Genomic DNA, 17,096 nt, shown 5'->3' on the forward strand with positions numbered 1-17,096 from the left:
CCACACCACCAGCGCTGAGTGACTTCATCGGTGCATGACTGTATAGCTTGTGGCATAACAACCCCCTTAAAATGATGATGTCACAATAGGATTTTAATATTACAGCTCTCATAACTGTGCACGTCATGCCGAGGCTGTTTTCCTCCTCTAAGTCTGTCGGGAAAGCTCTGGTACACATCCTGAGTTATTCCAAACAAATCATTGTGCCCATTATGACTGACCAGCAATGACTTCACAGAGGTGAAGGGTTAAAGGTGAAGGTGAAGGTTTGTCAGGTCAGACCTTTTTTAGGCACAAAGGGTTTCTTGTAGACAGAGAGGTTTGTCAGGTACAAAACAAAAACAAAGGAAAGACTTACACCCAAATCAGTTGTTACGTCATGGAGCTACATCCGTAAATTTGAGGTGAGGTGCATTTATCGTTATAGTTTGTGTTGCATATTCACTGCATTTTACCATTAAACTACAGTAAAACACAAATCTTTACCTTTTTCCTGATCAGTACTTTAAAATGTTGGAATACTCTTAAAGAATTATGTTTGAATTTGAAGAAATGACTTTTATAATCCAAATATCATTTCTGAACAAAGTTTAAAAGATGTTTACATAAAATTGTACAACCCTTATCACAGAAGTTTTCGCTTCTTCCTCGTCCTCTCTATTGCCACCTCTAAACACAGTCATCAAAGCGTCGCCTTTAGCAGCCCATAGGCCTGCGCCGCACAGCTCACCTGGAAGATTATGGCTTAGAAATGTGTCAGTGCAGCTGTCACTGTGTTTACTCACACATAAGCGTGCTTTAAAAGTAGAAGCGACGCAGGCACTGTGTATTCCTCTGCGACATAATGCCATTTTGCAGCGGAGTCGAAATGATTGATCGTCTCACCGATTGACAGAAAATCAGCTGGTAGAAACTCAGATAATGAATCGTATCAACAAAAACACGAGAAAGTTGGTGGTTTGTTTTTCCATTTTTTTCTCAAGTATCAACATTTGTTGTTTTGTTTTTTCTAATGACTGTAAATTGAATATATTTGGGGTTTGGGATCTTTAGTGAAACAAAACAAGAAATAGATGCTGTCACATCAGTCTCTGAATTTCTGATGATTAACTCAGGAAATGTCGTGCAACTTAAGAGAACATGAAAAATGGTAAGATTTTGGCCCTATTATGAATTAAATGATTATTGTTATGATTGCCATATTCTATACTGAGTATTTGCTAATGACTTATAAGTAGCACTGTGATTGTAATGATTTTGAGGACCTGAATAAAATAAACTTAGCTGAAAAACTAAGGAAATGTGTGTTCAGTAGATTATTTCTTTGTTGTAACAAAGCTTCTTGGTACTAAATAATGTATTCATAAGATTGTATATAAAATTTTTATTTATGTTTGTTTAAGTGTAACACTGAGGTCTTTGGGAGCACTGCAATTTCAAATTCCTGTGTTTGATCTCTCCATATTGTTTTTGACAATAAAGTTGACTTTGATATTATACTGTTGGTAAACCTGTTTATTTCCCCTTAAATGCTCAACCCGAAAATGCATTTTCGGGTTGAGCAGCAGGGGTGAGTATGTTGCTTGCACCATGAAATACTTGCCAGGAAACCTGCCATGAATGCGCTTTATCATCAGACCTATTTGCTCTGGTGTTGGCAACATGTCCGCTGGAACCTGAACATGTGGAGGAACATTATGTTAAGCGATGAGCCCAGAGACTACCTCAAGTTAGGGAGTGGAGATTACAGGTGACTGCCTGCATTCCTGAACTCAACCCCACTGACCTCTTGTTGGATCAGCCTGGGTGTGCAGTTCGAGCACAATTTACCAAAAAAAACCCAAAAAAAACCCACACTGGCTAATTTTTGCTACAAATTCTGGTGAATGTGATGTCATCCAACAGTAGTGTGTGACCAAGCTGGTGACCAGTATGGGGAGGAGGAGCCAGGCTGTGTACGGTTCTTCCACATGCTGCTGAGGCTCCTGCTTGTTAAATGAATAAATTGTTAAATTCCTAATATGCTTCTGTTTCTTCAGACTTCAATCATCCAATCCAATAAAATAAAACAAAAGTCGAAAGCAAAATAAGCTGTTTAGTACTGGCAGAGATGATCTGGCAAGTTTGTCATGAGCGTAACCCACAAATGCATTTTCCTTACAAAAAATCAACCAAACACAAATTTCCTAATTTTTGGTGATAAGTTTATATCTTATTCACCTTCTGTTTTATTGAAACAGTAAAGACAAACATTGTGTATTGTATTTGCTTTTTCTCTATAATGCAAAGTACCTTAAAACCAAGAATGGGATTAAAAAGGTGAAGGTCCCATCATAACCTGATCGGACGGGACTGCCACACACTGGGACTCATGGTGTAAAATGTGCCAGGCAAGATCCTGTTGTCAACGGGAAGTGTGTAGGCATGGGTGGTGAGCAGGCAGGACTTACAATGTGATGAATCCTCGAGGTCTTGGTAATTATGGCTGTCAATGGACGGGGGGAGGGTTGGTGGAGGCATTTTATCTTAATCACAGCTCAGCTCCATTCAAATTAATTTGACAAGTTACCCCAACTCTTATTAAAAGACGCGTACCCCCCCCCCCCCCTCCTCTAAATGTGACATTATTAAAGAAGTATATTAAAAATATTTTTGTCAAAATAAAGGGGTGAAAGAGGACACCACGAGGGTTGAAGACGCAGAAATTTGCCGTAGATATTTTCTCCCTGTAGGGCGCCCTGAGCCATCCATCCCTCCCACCTCCCGAGTGTTTCTATAGTAATTTCCAGCCAATGATCAGTAGGTGTCCACATCCCTGCTTCCTCACCTCAGCACCAATCAGCCACACACAGCGACAGGAGACACGGGCTGAACTGAGACCAGGCAGACACACACAATACAGCCTCCGGATCAAGAAGAGAGGAAACACCTAACCACCTCTGCGATTTCCGCTTCCCCCTTCTCTCTCTTTTTCGTCCGACACCTTTTGGCTTATTTATGCACTTTTCAACCTTTTTTCCCCCCCTAGCTTGTCCAGAAAGTCGATAAAAATGATCCTTTTGTTTTGAGCGTTCTCAGCACACACACACACACACATACACACAAACACACAGTCTCCCTGTTCTCCTCCGGCAGCCTATGTCTGTGCGTCTTCTCGCGTCTTTGCATTATTTCCCCCCCGCGTATCCCTTCGCAGTGATGTGCCGTTACACGGTCACCGGCTGGTAGCATCTTGGGAGCTCTTCTCAACAGGAACCTGGTAGGTGATGCTCTCTCCCTCTCTCCCTTCTTCTCTCTCTCTCGCTCTCTCTCTCTCAAGCTTTCCCTCTCGCTCCGAGTGTTTGTCCATCCTTATTTTGGCGTCCGGTTGCATGTGTTTTACCCTCCCGTTTTGCTGTCCCGATTTGTGTCCGTGTGGCTGCCAAGTGATCCGGCCAGTGTCAGATTATTTTTATGGGGCTTTTATTCGCACTGTTACACCGCACTCCCTCTCCGGATTATCTATGCATGACCTTTGATCTGGATGTCTAGCTCAGACCAGGCTGGGTGTAATTAATGGCATCATTGTGCAGCACAGCAGAGGTACAGCTGCTGATCACCGGACGTGTTTTGTTTATTTATTTATTTATTTACTTTTCTTTCTTCGGTCTCCCTTTCGCACTCTCCACCTTTCTCTGGTTATCTTTCTCCTCTCCCCCTCTTTCTCTCTCTGTCTCTCCAGCTTCGAGTATTGAACATTTCTGTCTCTCTAAACTTTGTTTACAGGCTGAAAATCAATGTCCGTGACTTGATTGCCTTTGGGCTGCGTATTTCGCTCCAGGGGTGAATTGATTAAGTAATAATGACCCTGAGGAGGGCTGATCATTAAGCCAAGGAGGTTTTGTTTACGGGTGGCTGGCGGTTGTTTCAGATGCCACACTGACATTGAACTTCCAGATCTGGAGACTATGGTGGAGAAAACTCGTCTTCTCACATTTGCTTTGTGAAAATTAAAAGTGTAAAGTGTACCAAGACCTCAAGAATTGCTGGAAAGAGAGAAAAAAATATATCTATATAAAACCGTATGGAACACTATTTAGATTTTATTCTCCTGATAATCTGGTGTCAGGTTAACGGGACAAATGCTTGACTCTTTGGGCATGTTTAGTAGTGGATACACTTTAGTATATTGAGGACTTTGATAATGCCACCCAGTGTGATACCTCTTGTTCTGTGTGTGCATATTTATAATTCATTCTTTTCAAGACAGCTGCTGGGTAGCACCATGGAAGTGATTTGAAATGCTTTAGTGTTCTAGCAATGGATCAGCTTTGGCAATTAAGAGAGAAAGCCCAGAAAAAGGTAATGGAAGTAGGGGAGATGTGTCTAATGGGCTTTTATCTGTGGAAACCAAATCCAGACAGACTGGGGGAGAGAGAGAGTGAGAGAGGAAATGGAGCACCCCCACCCCCCACAAACACACACACACATGGACACACATGCATGCGTCCCGTCCTGAGGCAGCTGACACTGTAGTTGGTCTGGTCCATGATCTGGTTGGAAATTCACCAGTGGCTATCACTGAGCGCTGTCACAGAGTAAATGTAATAGAGCTGGCCATGAATGAATACCACTTGCTGCTCAGGCTGGTCAGAGTCTTGTTTACAGGGATGGGCCAGCTTTGCAATTACGGTTACTACAGGCGAAAATCAAGAGATTTGAAAATGTTTAACTCTGTAAATCCTCACATCCAAGCCAGATTATTTTTAAGAACCTCCTGCAGGAATTTTGTGCACGTCTTCACATGACATGAGGCTCTCTTCTAACTTTCCCAAAATAATATGATTTTGGATAGAATATTTAAATTTTCACGTTTTTATTAAATGCACTGCTGGATATCCAGATGTTTGTGTTTATTCTGTGAAGCAGCAGATTGAGTTTTCTTGAAAATATGTAAGAAGACCCTGGCAAGAGAATTTTTTTTAAATAAACATGCAAAAAATTTTCTCTCAATAATAATAATGACATGTTGGTCTGTCACAGCCATCACGTTATTGTCACTTGATGACTTTTTGTGATTATACTGTCAGAGTATAAACACTGTGCCAGAGGATTCTTCACAATATCAGCCTCTCTTTTTCAGAGAAAAGTTGAAATTGAGAAGTGGAAAGTGAACAGGATGAAAGTATTTGTCTCTTTCGTGTGTAACTGTTGTTTTCTTCTCATTTGTTTTGTTTTCTTTTTCTTTTTAGCTCTGGAGGAGACAAACCAGGATGGTAACTCGTTGTTCGTAACCAGCTTCACTTTGACGAAGGCCGCTGTAACCTCAATCTCTTCTCCTAAACACTGACTAGCGTTCCTCAGCCATGTCTAACATAAACAATGCACTTTGCATTGAAAATGGACAGAATGCAGATGTGTCTCTGCTACAAAAGGATAATCTTCAGGATGGTGGATTAAGTCAGCTTTTGGATTATAATGCAGAAATGGAAAGGTACAGGTCTTTTGCAAACTTTTATAAAACCAATGGGGCATTTCCACAGACTGCTAAGATTGCCCGCATCACGACGCCCATTTTTCCCAGTGCTAGAATTGGTATGTCCCCTTGGAACTGTGATAACGCCATGCTCTGGGGAAGGAAATCAGCGGCAATAAACCCTAATAGGACCAGCATGCATAGAAATGACTCCCAGAGGCCGGGGAAGCCTGGCGTGCCGCCAGAGACGCTGCAAATGGCAAATAATAATTTCCTCTCTACCTTATCCCCCGAACACTGCAGACCTTTAGCAGGAGAATGCATGAACAAGCTGAAATGCGGCGCTGCTGAAGCAGAGATAATGAATCTCCCAGAACGCGTTGGAACTTTTTCCGCTATTCCGGCTTTAGGGGGCATCTCATTACCTCCCGGGGTCATCGTCATGACAGCCCTTCACTCCCCCGCAGCCTCAGCAGCCGTTACAGACAGTGCGTTTCAAATTGCCAATCTGGCAGACTGCCCACAGAATAATTCCTCAGCATCCAGTGGAAACCCAGCAAAGAAGAAAAGGAAAAGGTGTGGGGTCTGTGCACCCTGCAGGCGGCTAATCAACTGTGGTGTCTGCAGCAGTTGTCGGAACCGCAAAACGGGCCACCAGATCTGCAAATTTAGGAAATGTGAGGAGCTGAAAAAGAAGCCAGGCTCATCGCTGGAGGTGAGAACCGGGGCTCTGCTTCCCCTTCTTTTGTTATTATCCCCTTGCACTCCAAAGCATTAACCTTTTCATCCAGTCACGTTCTAAGCCCTTGAAAATTGTTTCCATGCCCACCCATGCCTGAACATCCCCCCGGTTTCTCAAATCTGCCTACCCGCCTAGCCTAATTGGCAGTAATTAGGGGTGTTTGTGCGGAGCGCAAGCTGAGCTTGGCTCAGACACCCCTAATTGCTGCCAGTCAGGCTGGGGCTGGAACGCATCCGAACAACCCCGAGCTTGGCTCAGCTCCAAGCAGGGCTGGGAAATGGTTTTCAGCAGAGAGCCATCTCTCTCTGCACCCGGTCATTTTAACCAATTATGGAAACCGTCTCTGGATGGGGAGAATCAATATCTCACAAAGCCTCAGCCTCCGACCACCAAGAGATGGCGAGAGTGATGGCAGAGCTGCTGATGGCGTTTCTCAAAACATCCCCCAAGTTTTATTTGGGGAGGGGAATAAAGCACCCAGACTGATCCCTTCACACTTATCCTGTATGAATTGATTGTGCATATCACAGTGGGGTGGAGATAAAGTCATTTTACATTATATGTACGCCATTATGGGCAATTATGCATCAGTCTGGGGCATGATGCATAAAAAAATAATAATAATCTGGTCCACTTAGGAAAGGGAAAAACATATTAGGAATCGGCTTAACTGAGAGCTGGCAAGAGGCTTCATTAGGACACAGGGCTGAATTGTTTTTAAAGATTTGTTTTAATTGATCTATTTACCAGCTGACATTTGATTATCAGGTGCAAAGGCGGAATACGAATGTTGAGTTGCAAATATGGTTCTGATTATCCTGAGGTTATGACTTAACATGCGGCTGGATGAGTTTCCACCAAATGCAGCCCGAGTGCCAGATAATTTGTTCTCTAATCAGGAGATTACACAGGGAGGATAACAAGGTTAATTCTGAAATATTACCTAATCTTTGAGGAAAAACACCATGTATGGATGTATGCTTTGCTAAATCTGAAGTCAAGTCAAGACATCAGTTTGTCTGATTCTTGTTTGGTTCACACACGTGTTCAGTAATACAATGTTGACTCCACCAATGCCCAAGTCTGTGATGTAACGTTTTATTATTTATCATAAATGTCACTTTTGTTTTGCACGTGGAGATTTTCCATCAATTCAGTCACAGCCTGGCAACATTAGCACCTTGTAATCAATTTCTCCAGTCCAGAGCCTCCAAAGCTTTGCTTCTTGGTCAACGACACAGTAATCTACATGTCTGTTTTACTCAACTTAATCCCTTAAACTGATCAGCTGTTACACGCAAGCTCTGAAGGCACACCATCAAAGTTTATTGTTTAAATTCTGCATTATTTCAGAAGTTATAAATTTATTGCATGGCATGTGTACGAAGTGCATGTTTGTGCATTCACCCTTTCTCACCGTTTTCTTTTAGAAAACAGGGTGAACGAATCTCTCAGTGAAGTGGGAGGATTTCAACCTTTTTGGAAGAGAAATCAAGATTTCAATAAATAAATAAATACATCCATAACAATAGTGGGTGTCTATGAACTGAGATGGTTTGCTCTCAGGCAAGTAGAAATATTGTCACAGTGGGGATAAAGACAATGATTTTAAAGGACAGACATTACAAATATAAAAAGCGACTGTTTAGCAAAGAGACTTTCGAGGCTTGCATTTTAAATATTTTTAAATGTTTGGTGGCGTCATGCAGAATCAAATGTGTCAGGTTTGGATGTTTCTCTTAAAACATGCTGAAGCTTAGATTTAGAAAACAGTAGTGGGATCATACTGCACGCATGACTTGTCATACAGTGTACAAGACTCTGCTATTAAGGGGCAAAAAAATTAAGGTTTAAGAGTTTAATTAAATGGGCCATTAAGGAGGTTATTGAGTATGAGCTGGATGTGGATATTGCCGAGGTGTCAGTCTGAAGCTCATCGGATGCTGACTCTATAGATGATGTACTAACAGGTGTTCCAAACAGGTGTCCAGGAAGCTGGGCCCGAGCTCATAATCCATGGGTAGCATCACTTTTTGGAAAACATCCATTTGCAAAGAAGGTTAGAATTACCGAGGGTGTGAAGCCCCCCAAACAAATCCTAACTTGGATTTAAAAGCTTTTTCTCTTAGTTCAGTAATTCCTAGTATGGACTTCTCCAGCGCTAATTGTTATTTTTGACTCTGGAACTGTAATTACAGGTGCGCCTTCTGCAGTGTAAATGGGCTTGCATTTAAAGGCATCTCAGAGGTGTGAAGTTGTGCAGTTTTATGTACGTTGGCACTGAGTGGGTGTCTTTTCGCCTTGTTGACGACGCTCGGGGTTCGTTGGGATTTTATTAAAAAGTGTGAGGAGTCAAATGGTGCACGCAATATGCGCAGCATCACATGTTGTAACACGTAGTTGCACTCTGCGTGTCACCTTTTCTTCTTCTTCCTCTTTTTCTCTCGCACACACAAGATGTACGCAAACACACACACACACACACACACACAATCTAGCATCTAACTACGCAGTCACAAACGCACACACTGAACATGAGCCAAGTCTACCTTTTGCCTTGGAAGAGACGATAAGCTACTGGCAGCCAGTTAGATTTGGCTGTCAGTGTTTTCCACATGGGAATCACCCTGAACTAATTATATCTTAAGCAGCGGTGGAAATGCAAATCAGAATTTTACTCACACCCCTGAAATCGGAGAGCCAATTTAATCTAATACCCCCTTTAATTTAGCGCGCTAATGCAAGGCCCTAGAGAATTGCCCTCTGTCACCGCTGTGCTGTTCTGCAGCAGATTCTGCTCTCTGTCTGCTCCGTCTCTGTGCTGCTCTCAGGCTCCAGGATGGATTAGTCTGGCAGAGGAATCTCATCTAACCTAACATTTCCTGAGCAGTTACCTTTGCATAGCTTTAGCTCAGATGGCTCAGAGGTCCTTCATTAACTTTCAAATGCTATACTTGTATGAGGGTAAGCTGCATCTTCACCTCTGTTTACCTCACCTGTCTGCCTCACTCCAGCTCTTATTTCTGCATAGTCTTATTTTAAATTTCTTAATGTTTGCCAGTGAAGATACAGTACAAACTGTGCTGCACCGAACAAAACAGTTAAAGTACGTAAAAATGTATACGTATGTATCAATTTCACTCTTTGTAGTTATGCTTACTCCCCACCCCCCCAAATACAGCGTTTGGCCTTGTGGTGAACATAGCCTCATCTTTCTGCTAATAGTTCTCAAAATTACCATTATGTTACCAGGATGCTGCTATGACTCACCTGCTTAGACTGTCAACCCAAACCAAAGGTGCTGCAGAGGCCCGGGTGTCAAATAAAGGCCAAAATCACATCTTATATTACTTACTACTAGAATATTATGTTTACACATATGTTGTGTATATTTTGGTGTTTTCTGTTTGCTTTCCATTTATTTTAACCCTTCGGGTTTATGTCAGAGCACTGAGCCCATGTTTGAGAAATATTATCTCTAAGGTGGCGTACAACAAGTGCTTCAAAGATCTAAATATATTCAGTTTATTGGGAATCGTTGGTGCTTCTGTTCAAGATCATGTGGATGTTCATAAACAATTCTGCGTGTGAACTGAATGTGTCTCAGAAAAGCTTTAAAACATTTATTTTTCTGAGAAATCTTTGGACTCTGTCCTTACACTTTATAATTTATCAGTTCAGTTGTCATAGATTTTATTATACATAGCATGGCACTAGACGGTGAAGCAATCCAGGCTGAATCCTGACCATCCTGACCAGTTCCTGTGAGATATTCTAGCTATGCTACAAATTCAGCTGTTGAATTTTACATAATTGTTGACGCTGCATTTATAATGTATGTTTTTTTTCCCGATGACTCTCACTATTAAAGACCGTAAATCGGTGATTTAATGCCTACCATGCCTTCTGCAAATATATAATTCAACAGAAACTTCCTTTTAATTCCAAATGGAAGTTCAGCTTATTGTGAAGCAGGAAGTATACCGGCAGGAACAATTTTACTTAAAGAGTGCTTCTGTAGGTTTTGTTTTTTACATTAATAAAATAGTAATGACAAAGAAATCTACTTGAAATAACATCCTGAGAGGCTGCTATTTTAATAGCAACATAACACTGGAGAAAAAAAAGCAGGAAAGGACAAAGCCAAGTCCCGCTGAACAGATTCCTCTTTCAATTAACAAATGTCAAAGGGCAGCATCAAGTCATGTGCAAGAAAACAGCATCCCAGCGTACAGAGATGTTCGCTCGCTCCCTCGCTCCCTCCCTCCTTCTGTTCTTTGTGCTGTGTTGATACGACTACATGAAATGGGTGAGATGAAAAGGTGGCATGGCTGCCTGGAAACCTTTACTATTGTGATAAAAGACAAGGCCCGAAATGGTAGGAAGCAGGACCTTGAGTAAAATAGCTTGGATTCAGCCCCTTAATGAGAGTGCGGGAGCCAAATAAGCAACGGTAGCCAGGTCTAATTTGTTTTAGGTGTGCTCAGAATAGATAAGGACAAATCTGTGGCCTTCACCCCCCTCCCACCAACCTTTGCCTCCCTGGAGATAACACCGAGTGCTTCCAGTCAATCTCCATGGGCAAAGGAAAGGAGGGAATGAAATTTAAAAAAAAAAAAAAAGCATAGAAAGAAAAAGCCCGAGGGACGCGCAGCCTTTAGATCTGCAGATCTCTAACTTACTGGATTTATTCAAGCTTTAAAACTGCAGATTAATTTGGTCGCAGAGGTCTAAGGGGGGGGGTGCGAAAGGAAAAAAAGGGAAGGAAAAATGAGACCGTACGCTGCTGCGCATCTCCACCTAAAGGGCAACAGTAAGCTCCTGTCAAGACAATGGGATTTTGCCATCTGAACCACAACGCAGACCGCTTAATTATACACATCTTTCCTGCAAGGTACCCTCAGCTACTTAAGAGCCCGGGCCCCTTTAGTCATTGTCATGCCCTTTTTCCCCAAGATTGGTTGTGCCATGTGGCTTTTCTGTCAGCTTCCATTTGCAGAGAGTAGCTGTCCTCCTCAGGTCTTCGCTGCGCGCGGAAAGGCACAACCGCACAAGACTGTTAAAGAATTCATCGCCGCTGCCACTGTCACCAATTAAGGCCAAAGCGTAATTGGAGGCGTCCGGACGATGCCCTTACATTATGTGGTCTGTCGCCTCCTCTGCCCCTGCTTGATTTAACATCCCTAGTTCGGCGGTAAAAGAGAAGTCGTTGTCATTGTCTTTATTATAGTGAGAGGAGAGCGAGAGAAAGAGAGAGAGAGAGGGAGACGAGGATGGGGGTAAAACAGCGGCTCAGCAGAGGGTGGACAGCGTGAAAGAGCAGGTGCGGGAGGACGTTAATGTGTGGCACTTTAAATTTTAAACAGATGAGAATACATTATTGATGATGACTCTAGCTGAGAAGTTAAAAGGTATCTCGTCATTACTGAGAGCGTGTACCAAAAAGTGTGAGAGAAAAAGTCTTCAGTAATTGCATCAGGGGACTTCACTGAGCAGAGAGCAACAACGTGTTATTATGATGCCGTGTTCTTGACTTTTTCTTTTTTTTTTTTTTGCATAATGCCCTGATTCAGTGGATAAAATGAATGATTAGACATGCTGTTCCTCTGTTCCAGTGAGCTATTCCTCAATACCTATAACCAGCTTCTTTGTGGTTATATCAAACATGTAATAGGTAGCTGTATTATTACATTGTCCTTATAAGGAGAGTGAACTACACAGGAAAATGATCATTTGTGGACTGGAACAGAAGTTCTAACTTAGTGGCTACCTTCTGACAAAAAACAAACCTCACCACATTTAATCACTTCAATCACTCGCCTATACTCTTCATTTTATTTCATTCATTAAACATTTCAGTCGTAGGGCAGTTCTGGCCAATGTCACGGTTTCATACTGACTTTGACCTTTTTGTCATTTAAATCCAAATTAAGCACCTTGAAATAAATCTAAGTCAAAGCTAGCAATTTAAACAATTGAGGATGTGTGCAGAAGGAATAAAGATCTAATATTTCTGCAAAAAAAGTCTTTATGACTTTTATGACCAAAGACCTTCTTGCAGCAGAGTAGCCTAAACCTGTCCCTTCACTTTTTTTTCTTTTTTTTTTGAGGCTGAAAGAGCTGCAGCACTGACAAGTTGAAAGGTTGATTCAATCCGCTGTTATCCACTGTGACTTTACAGACGTATATAAAATGATGGCAAGGACATAGGTGATGATGGTAGCCTGTGACATTGTAAAATTATGTGGCACCACCACAATAAAAAAAAGCCAGTGGAGCTTTGCTTGAATCAGATGAAGGACTCATTCAGGAGATTTCAGTGTGAGATGTCTAGCATGTCGCATTGATCACGGTTACTTTCTTCTTATAACCAGCTTCATATAAAATCTCATTCTTTTTCAGAAAGAGGCATCATGCTGTATTTTAAGTGTACAATTTTGTGTGGTGCTGATCAGTCAGATATGCTAGTAAAAGTTGTGTGTGTAAAAAAGTAGTGTTGAGATACAGGTTAACTGTGTTTTGGCTCAAACCCAATCAGCATAGTCAGATATAACATGCACAAGAGTAGGCCTGAAGCATAAAAGCACTCTTTGAGTTGCATTAATCATCATCACATGACCCGTTACCTGTCTTTTGTTGACACAGAAAGTCTGCAGAATAAATGAGGAACTTGTTCAGTGCTGTGGGTGCAGGATGCACGAGTAAGTATCGCAGACACGCCATGTAACTGTCGTGTATGAGAAGAAGTGTTCTGTAACAAAGAGGTGTTAAAGTTTATATGTAGTTGGCACAGTTGCACAAAGCTCCAGAAAACCAGATGCTTTCATGAATTTTGTGTCAGAATTTGTATGAAAATGTATTATAGAGGAAAACAGCATTGAGTTTCCATAAATCTCAAACTTCATTCATAACTGAATATACTGTTACACAGTTTTCACTAACTGAGACTCAGGCTTGTAAGCTTACCTTGTATGTGTCCCTGTATCTAGTGGCATTCGCTAAACATCAGCTATGATAAAATTGTTATTTAATACTTTAATATAAAGTGACAATAACACAGACATGAGCCCTATGGCTGTCCACTTTGTTTGGGTTTCATAGAACATGTCAGTGAATCAGCTCTGTTCACATCCTAAACCTTTAACCATTTCATCTCTTCCCTGTGATCCGTTCATCATCCCTCTGAATACGCTGCACTGTCATTCCAAATACAGCGTTCCTTCATTTCCTCAGGATAGAGTAGACAATTTAAATACTAAAGCTATTGACCACGTTACCCTGGTACAAAAACTAAAGACAAGCGACCGTGTAGGAAAAATGACTCCTCAATGGCCTGATCCATGCAAAATAAACTGCCATCTTTAAACCAGTAAATGGCTTGGTTCTATCATCTGTCCAGCATGGCTAACACATGGTAGATCAAACATTTTGACTTTCCTGGCATCAAAGGCATAAGACACTAAGAGGCAGCCTTTATTAATTACCACTGTGGCTTTGGTTGCCATCCTGATATCAAGGGGTTTTTGTTTGTAGGCCAGTGAATGAAGATCCTGCAAAGAATTATTTCATCTGGAGTACAGATGCTTTCTGTGTAAACAGACAAGAAGGAAAGTGCTATGAATTCACTTAAATGTCGTCTAAGGAGCCTGGAAACAAAAGCATCTGGACTTATTTTAGTTGCTTGAGGACGTTTCATCCGAGAAGCTTCTTCAGTTCTAGGGTCAAATGGTGGAGAGTCCCAGCTTTAAGCCTGTGGGAGTGTCCCCCCAAGAGGGACAATGGACCCCCAATGATCCTCTACACGAGCCAAGGTGTGAAAATGAGTGTAGGTAACAATCAGCCATGGTTTCGGGTGAGCTCACTGTGAAACCTAACCCCAACCTATCATGTCCTGAGGTCAGATGGCCCAGGATGTGAGTGGGCATTAAGTCGTCTTTATATGTCAAACAAATCATATAAGAAATTTCTTAAAGGATCTCTTCTACAATGCCCATCTCATTTGGCCTATACTTCCAGAAATGGAAGCACTACTACTACGGATGTGACCAGAACTGAAACTGCATGGTATTTACCTTTTAGTACCAAAATTCTAATGCAGCAAAAGCACATGAAACACAACAGAAGTGTTTCTGAGGAGACACTAATATGACAGAAACCAACGCATCACACGATTCATACGATATTGTATATACAAATTTGGTATTAGTCGTTTATTGTTAGCTTGAAACTTCGTAGATGGTCCATCGCCTTACTGTATCCACATAAAATACTTCCCTTTGCTTGTGTGAGTTATATATTTATTTAATTTGTTTTTATGTGAGATTTTGTGGCATTTTTAAAAAAAAAACGTTTTGTTTTATTTATCTTCTGCTGTGCTTTGTGTGTGTTTAAAGCATTTTTTCTAGTTGCTAGTGTTTTATTAAGTTGCAGTGCATTTGCCACCGTACAGCTAAATTAGCTATGTTCTATAGGCTAAAATATTTCCAATGGCTAACATTATTTAAATGCTAATGCTAACATGGAAGTGCCTTGAACCCGCATTTCTATATGAAGGCCACCAGATGGAAATAGTTGTGGTTGCAAACCAGATTTCTGGTGCTTTCCCGAGTTTTTGGGCTCAGTTACTCGTTTTGGTGTAAACATTCACCTCAAAGGCTTCCAGTGGCGACACACAAAAACACTGTGTGGCAGTAAATACGTCCAACTTTTACACTTTCTGTGATTATTCCCCCTGGTGACATTAGTAGGTTATTTGGCAGTCATCGTAATATTTCAGTTTGTGTCCTGTCAGCAAACTCTGATGTTAACAATCTGCCACCACCATGTTAGTAATTTAAAATTACTTTTTAATAAAGTAGCTAATAAAGTAAATTGTATCAAATTGGGTATCAAGAATGTCGTAACTCTAACGAGATTCACGCCAACTGCTAAATTTCTGGTATCATAACATATCCAGCTACTGCTACCTCTTCATGCTCTGCAGCGCCTTTTATTTATAACAGTGTTATTTAATTAACACTGTTAGATTAAAAAAATTTATGATGTAGAAATTTTTTATGCAAAAATTTATGACGTATACAAAACTTAAACCGCATCCAAAAATATGAAGTATTTGAGTTTAATTGTAAGTGGGGGGTTTTGAGACACATTCACATGAGTTTGTCTTTTATGATTTCTCTACCGAAAACACAAACCTGAGAATGTCCAGGTTATACAAGTATAGCTGTATGGCTTAAAGCATAAGGATCCAGGATGTTAAAAAAAAAAAAAAAGCAATGCAGCTGGACAGATGCACTAAAGTGTTTATGCGTATAAGTTAAAAGGCATCAAATGACAGATGGCCTTGTGCCATTCATCCGAGAAAAACTGACGTGAAAGTGAATTTGTGAGTGACAACTTGTGATGGGAGAAATCGGTCAATGTGGTTTAAGCATCTCAGTTTCTGCAAGTCAAATCCGCGCATGCTGCCACCTCCTCTATTGTGGCTCTGCTCTCAGATTATGAATATTTCATGCCGAGCATCTGACACCGTGCCCAGAAAGATATTTCAAGTTTTTTTCCCTGTCAGAAACCCTGGGGTTAGAGAGTGTCACAGAGGTGTGAAGTCAGTTTCTAGTCCCCAGGCAAAGGATAGGATTTATGATGCACTTGCTGATGACATCAGGTGGATATTTTTTTTTTACCGCTGAGCCCCTTTGTCCTCCATGACTGATAAACCATTGAGCTGTTGACGGTTTTGTGTCACTTCTTAAAAGATCTGTCTGTGGCGTGGTGTTGAGTAGAGAAATGATTTCAATCTGCTCAGAGTGCAAGCTGCGTTTTGACAAACTGTGACCAGTTGCACCGTCTGATCAGCACGGAGCTGGGATGACTAAGCCGGTGGGAGTGTGCTTGGATTAGCCCTGACTTATTACCTGCCCACTAATGATATCTGCCTTGTTTTTATCTTTGTCAACTTTCACAAATCCAGTTTTAACTAAAGCTTCCTTATATAATTCCTCATTTTAGTTTGCTTCAGGTGGAATATTAGTCATTGGACTCTTAACTAGATGACTTTAATCCTCAGAAGGGAGGTTTTCTCCACATGCAGAGACCATCAAACTTTTATTGTATGTGTGTCTCAGCTAAATTCAATTAAACCAAATTAAGTCTTCTTATACATGCAGCCTCGCTGTTTTTTTTTCAGCAGTATATATAAATGCAGCAGTGCAGCGGTTTCCAACCTTTGTGGCGTGTGACTTCTTAAGTTGGAATTATGCGAGCCCACGCAGAGAATCCTGTGATGGGTATGGCTCAACTCCCAAATCTCAAGCATGCATTGTGCAAACCTGTGCATTAAGGATTGGATTGGTTCTTTCAGCTGTAATGAGGAGGAAGGTTTTAAACAAATGTAAATGTCCTGCATACAGTTATGTAGAGGGAACAACCACAGAAATGCAACCCCTTTGTCTGTGGTTGGTTGAACGCGCCAAACCGAAGCTTGTTTTCTGCTTTCTAGCTTTTTCACAAGCAATAACGTGACTGAATGGAGAAGAAGTACATCGCTGGGTTTGCTTCTTACCACTGTTCCCTGGTTTTTTTGTAATAGCAGGCCTTCATGCGTGCTATGATCACCATTTGAAATTATCTTACCTTGTTTTGTTTTTTTTCCTCATTCACTTTTGTTTGGAGGAGGCACGAATCAAAGCCGTTCCAAAGCTCTGCTGTCACAGTTCTTTAATCTGAAAAAATTTCAAACTAATACACACATTTTTGTGGCTGTGGCTGTTGTTGTTGTTGTCGTCTGGATATTTCTAATGCAGATCAGTTCACACTGATGTCAACCTGAAATTTTCCACAGACAAAGCAAAAGGAACTTTTGCTTTTACCAGAAAAAAAGGATTTCTTTACTATTCACTT

General features: G+C 41.2%; 1 protein-coding gene across 2 annotated transcripts in view; it reads left to right on the plus strand.

The window, feature by feature from the left end:
* The first annotated feature begins 2,793 nt into the window (after nt 1-2,793).
* The window catches only part of cxxc4 (CXXC finger 4), a 29,014-nt gene continuing 14,711 nt past the window's right edge, over nt 2,794-17,096 (plus strand). The window contains exons 1-2 of one of the 2 annotated variants that reach the window (XM_005940022.3): nt 2,794-3,259; nt 5,232-6,170. In XM_005940022.3, the coding sequence (XP_005940084.1) occupies nt 5,346-6,170 (825 nt within the window). In that variant the 5' untranslated portion in view covers nt 2,794-3,259; nt 5,232-5,345. Of the gene's footprint in view, nt 3,260-3,311; nt 3,583-5,231; nt 6,171-17,096 lie in introns of those variants that run through there. The other variant, XM_042227719.1, reaches the window with a different exon arrangement.

Source organism: Haplochromis burtoni, unplaced genomic scaffold (assembly GCF_018398535.1).
Source record: "Haplochromis burtoni strain Fernald_Lab_line unplaced genomic scaffold, NCSU_Asbu1 Contig_277, whole genome shotgun sequence".
Classification (NCBI taxonomy): domain Eukaryota; kingdom Metazoa; phylum Chordata; class Actinopteri; order Cichliformes; family Cichlidae; genus Haplochromis; species Haplochromis burtoni.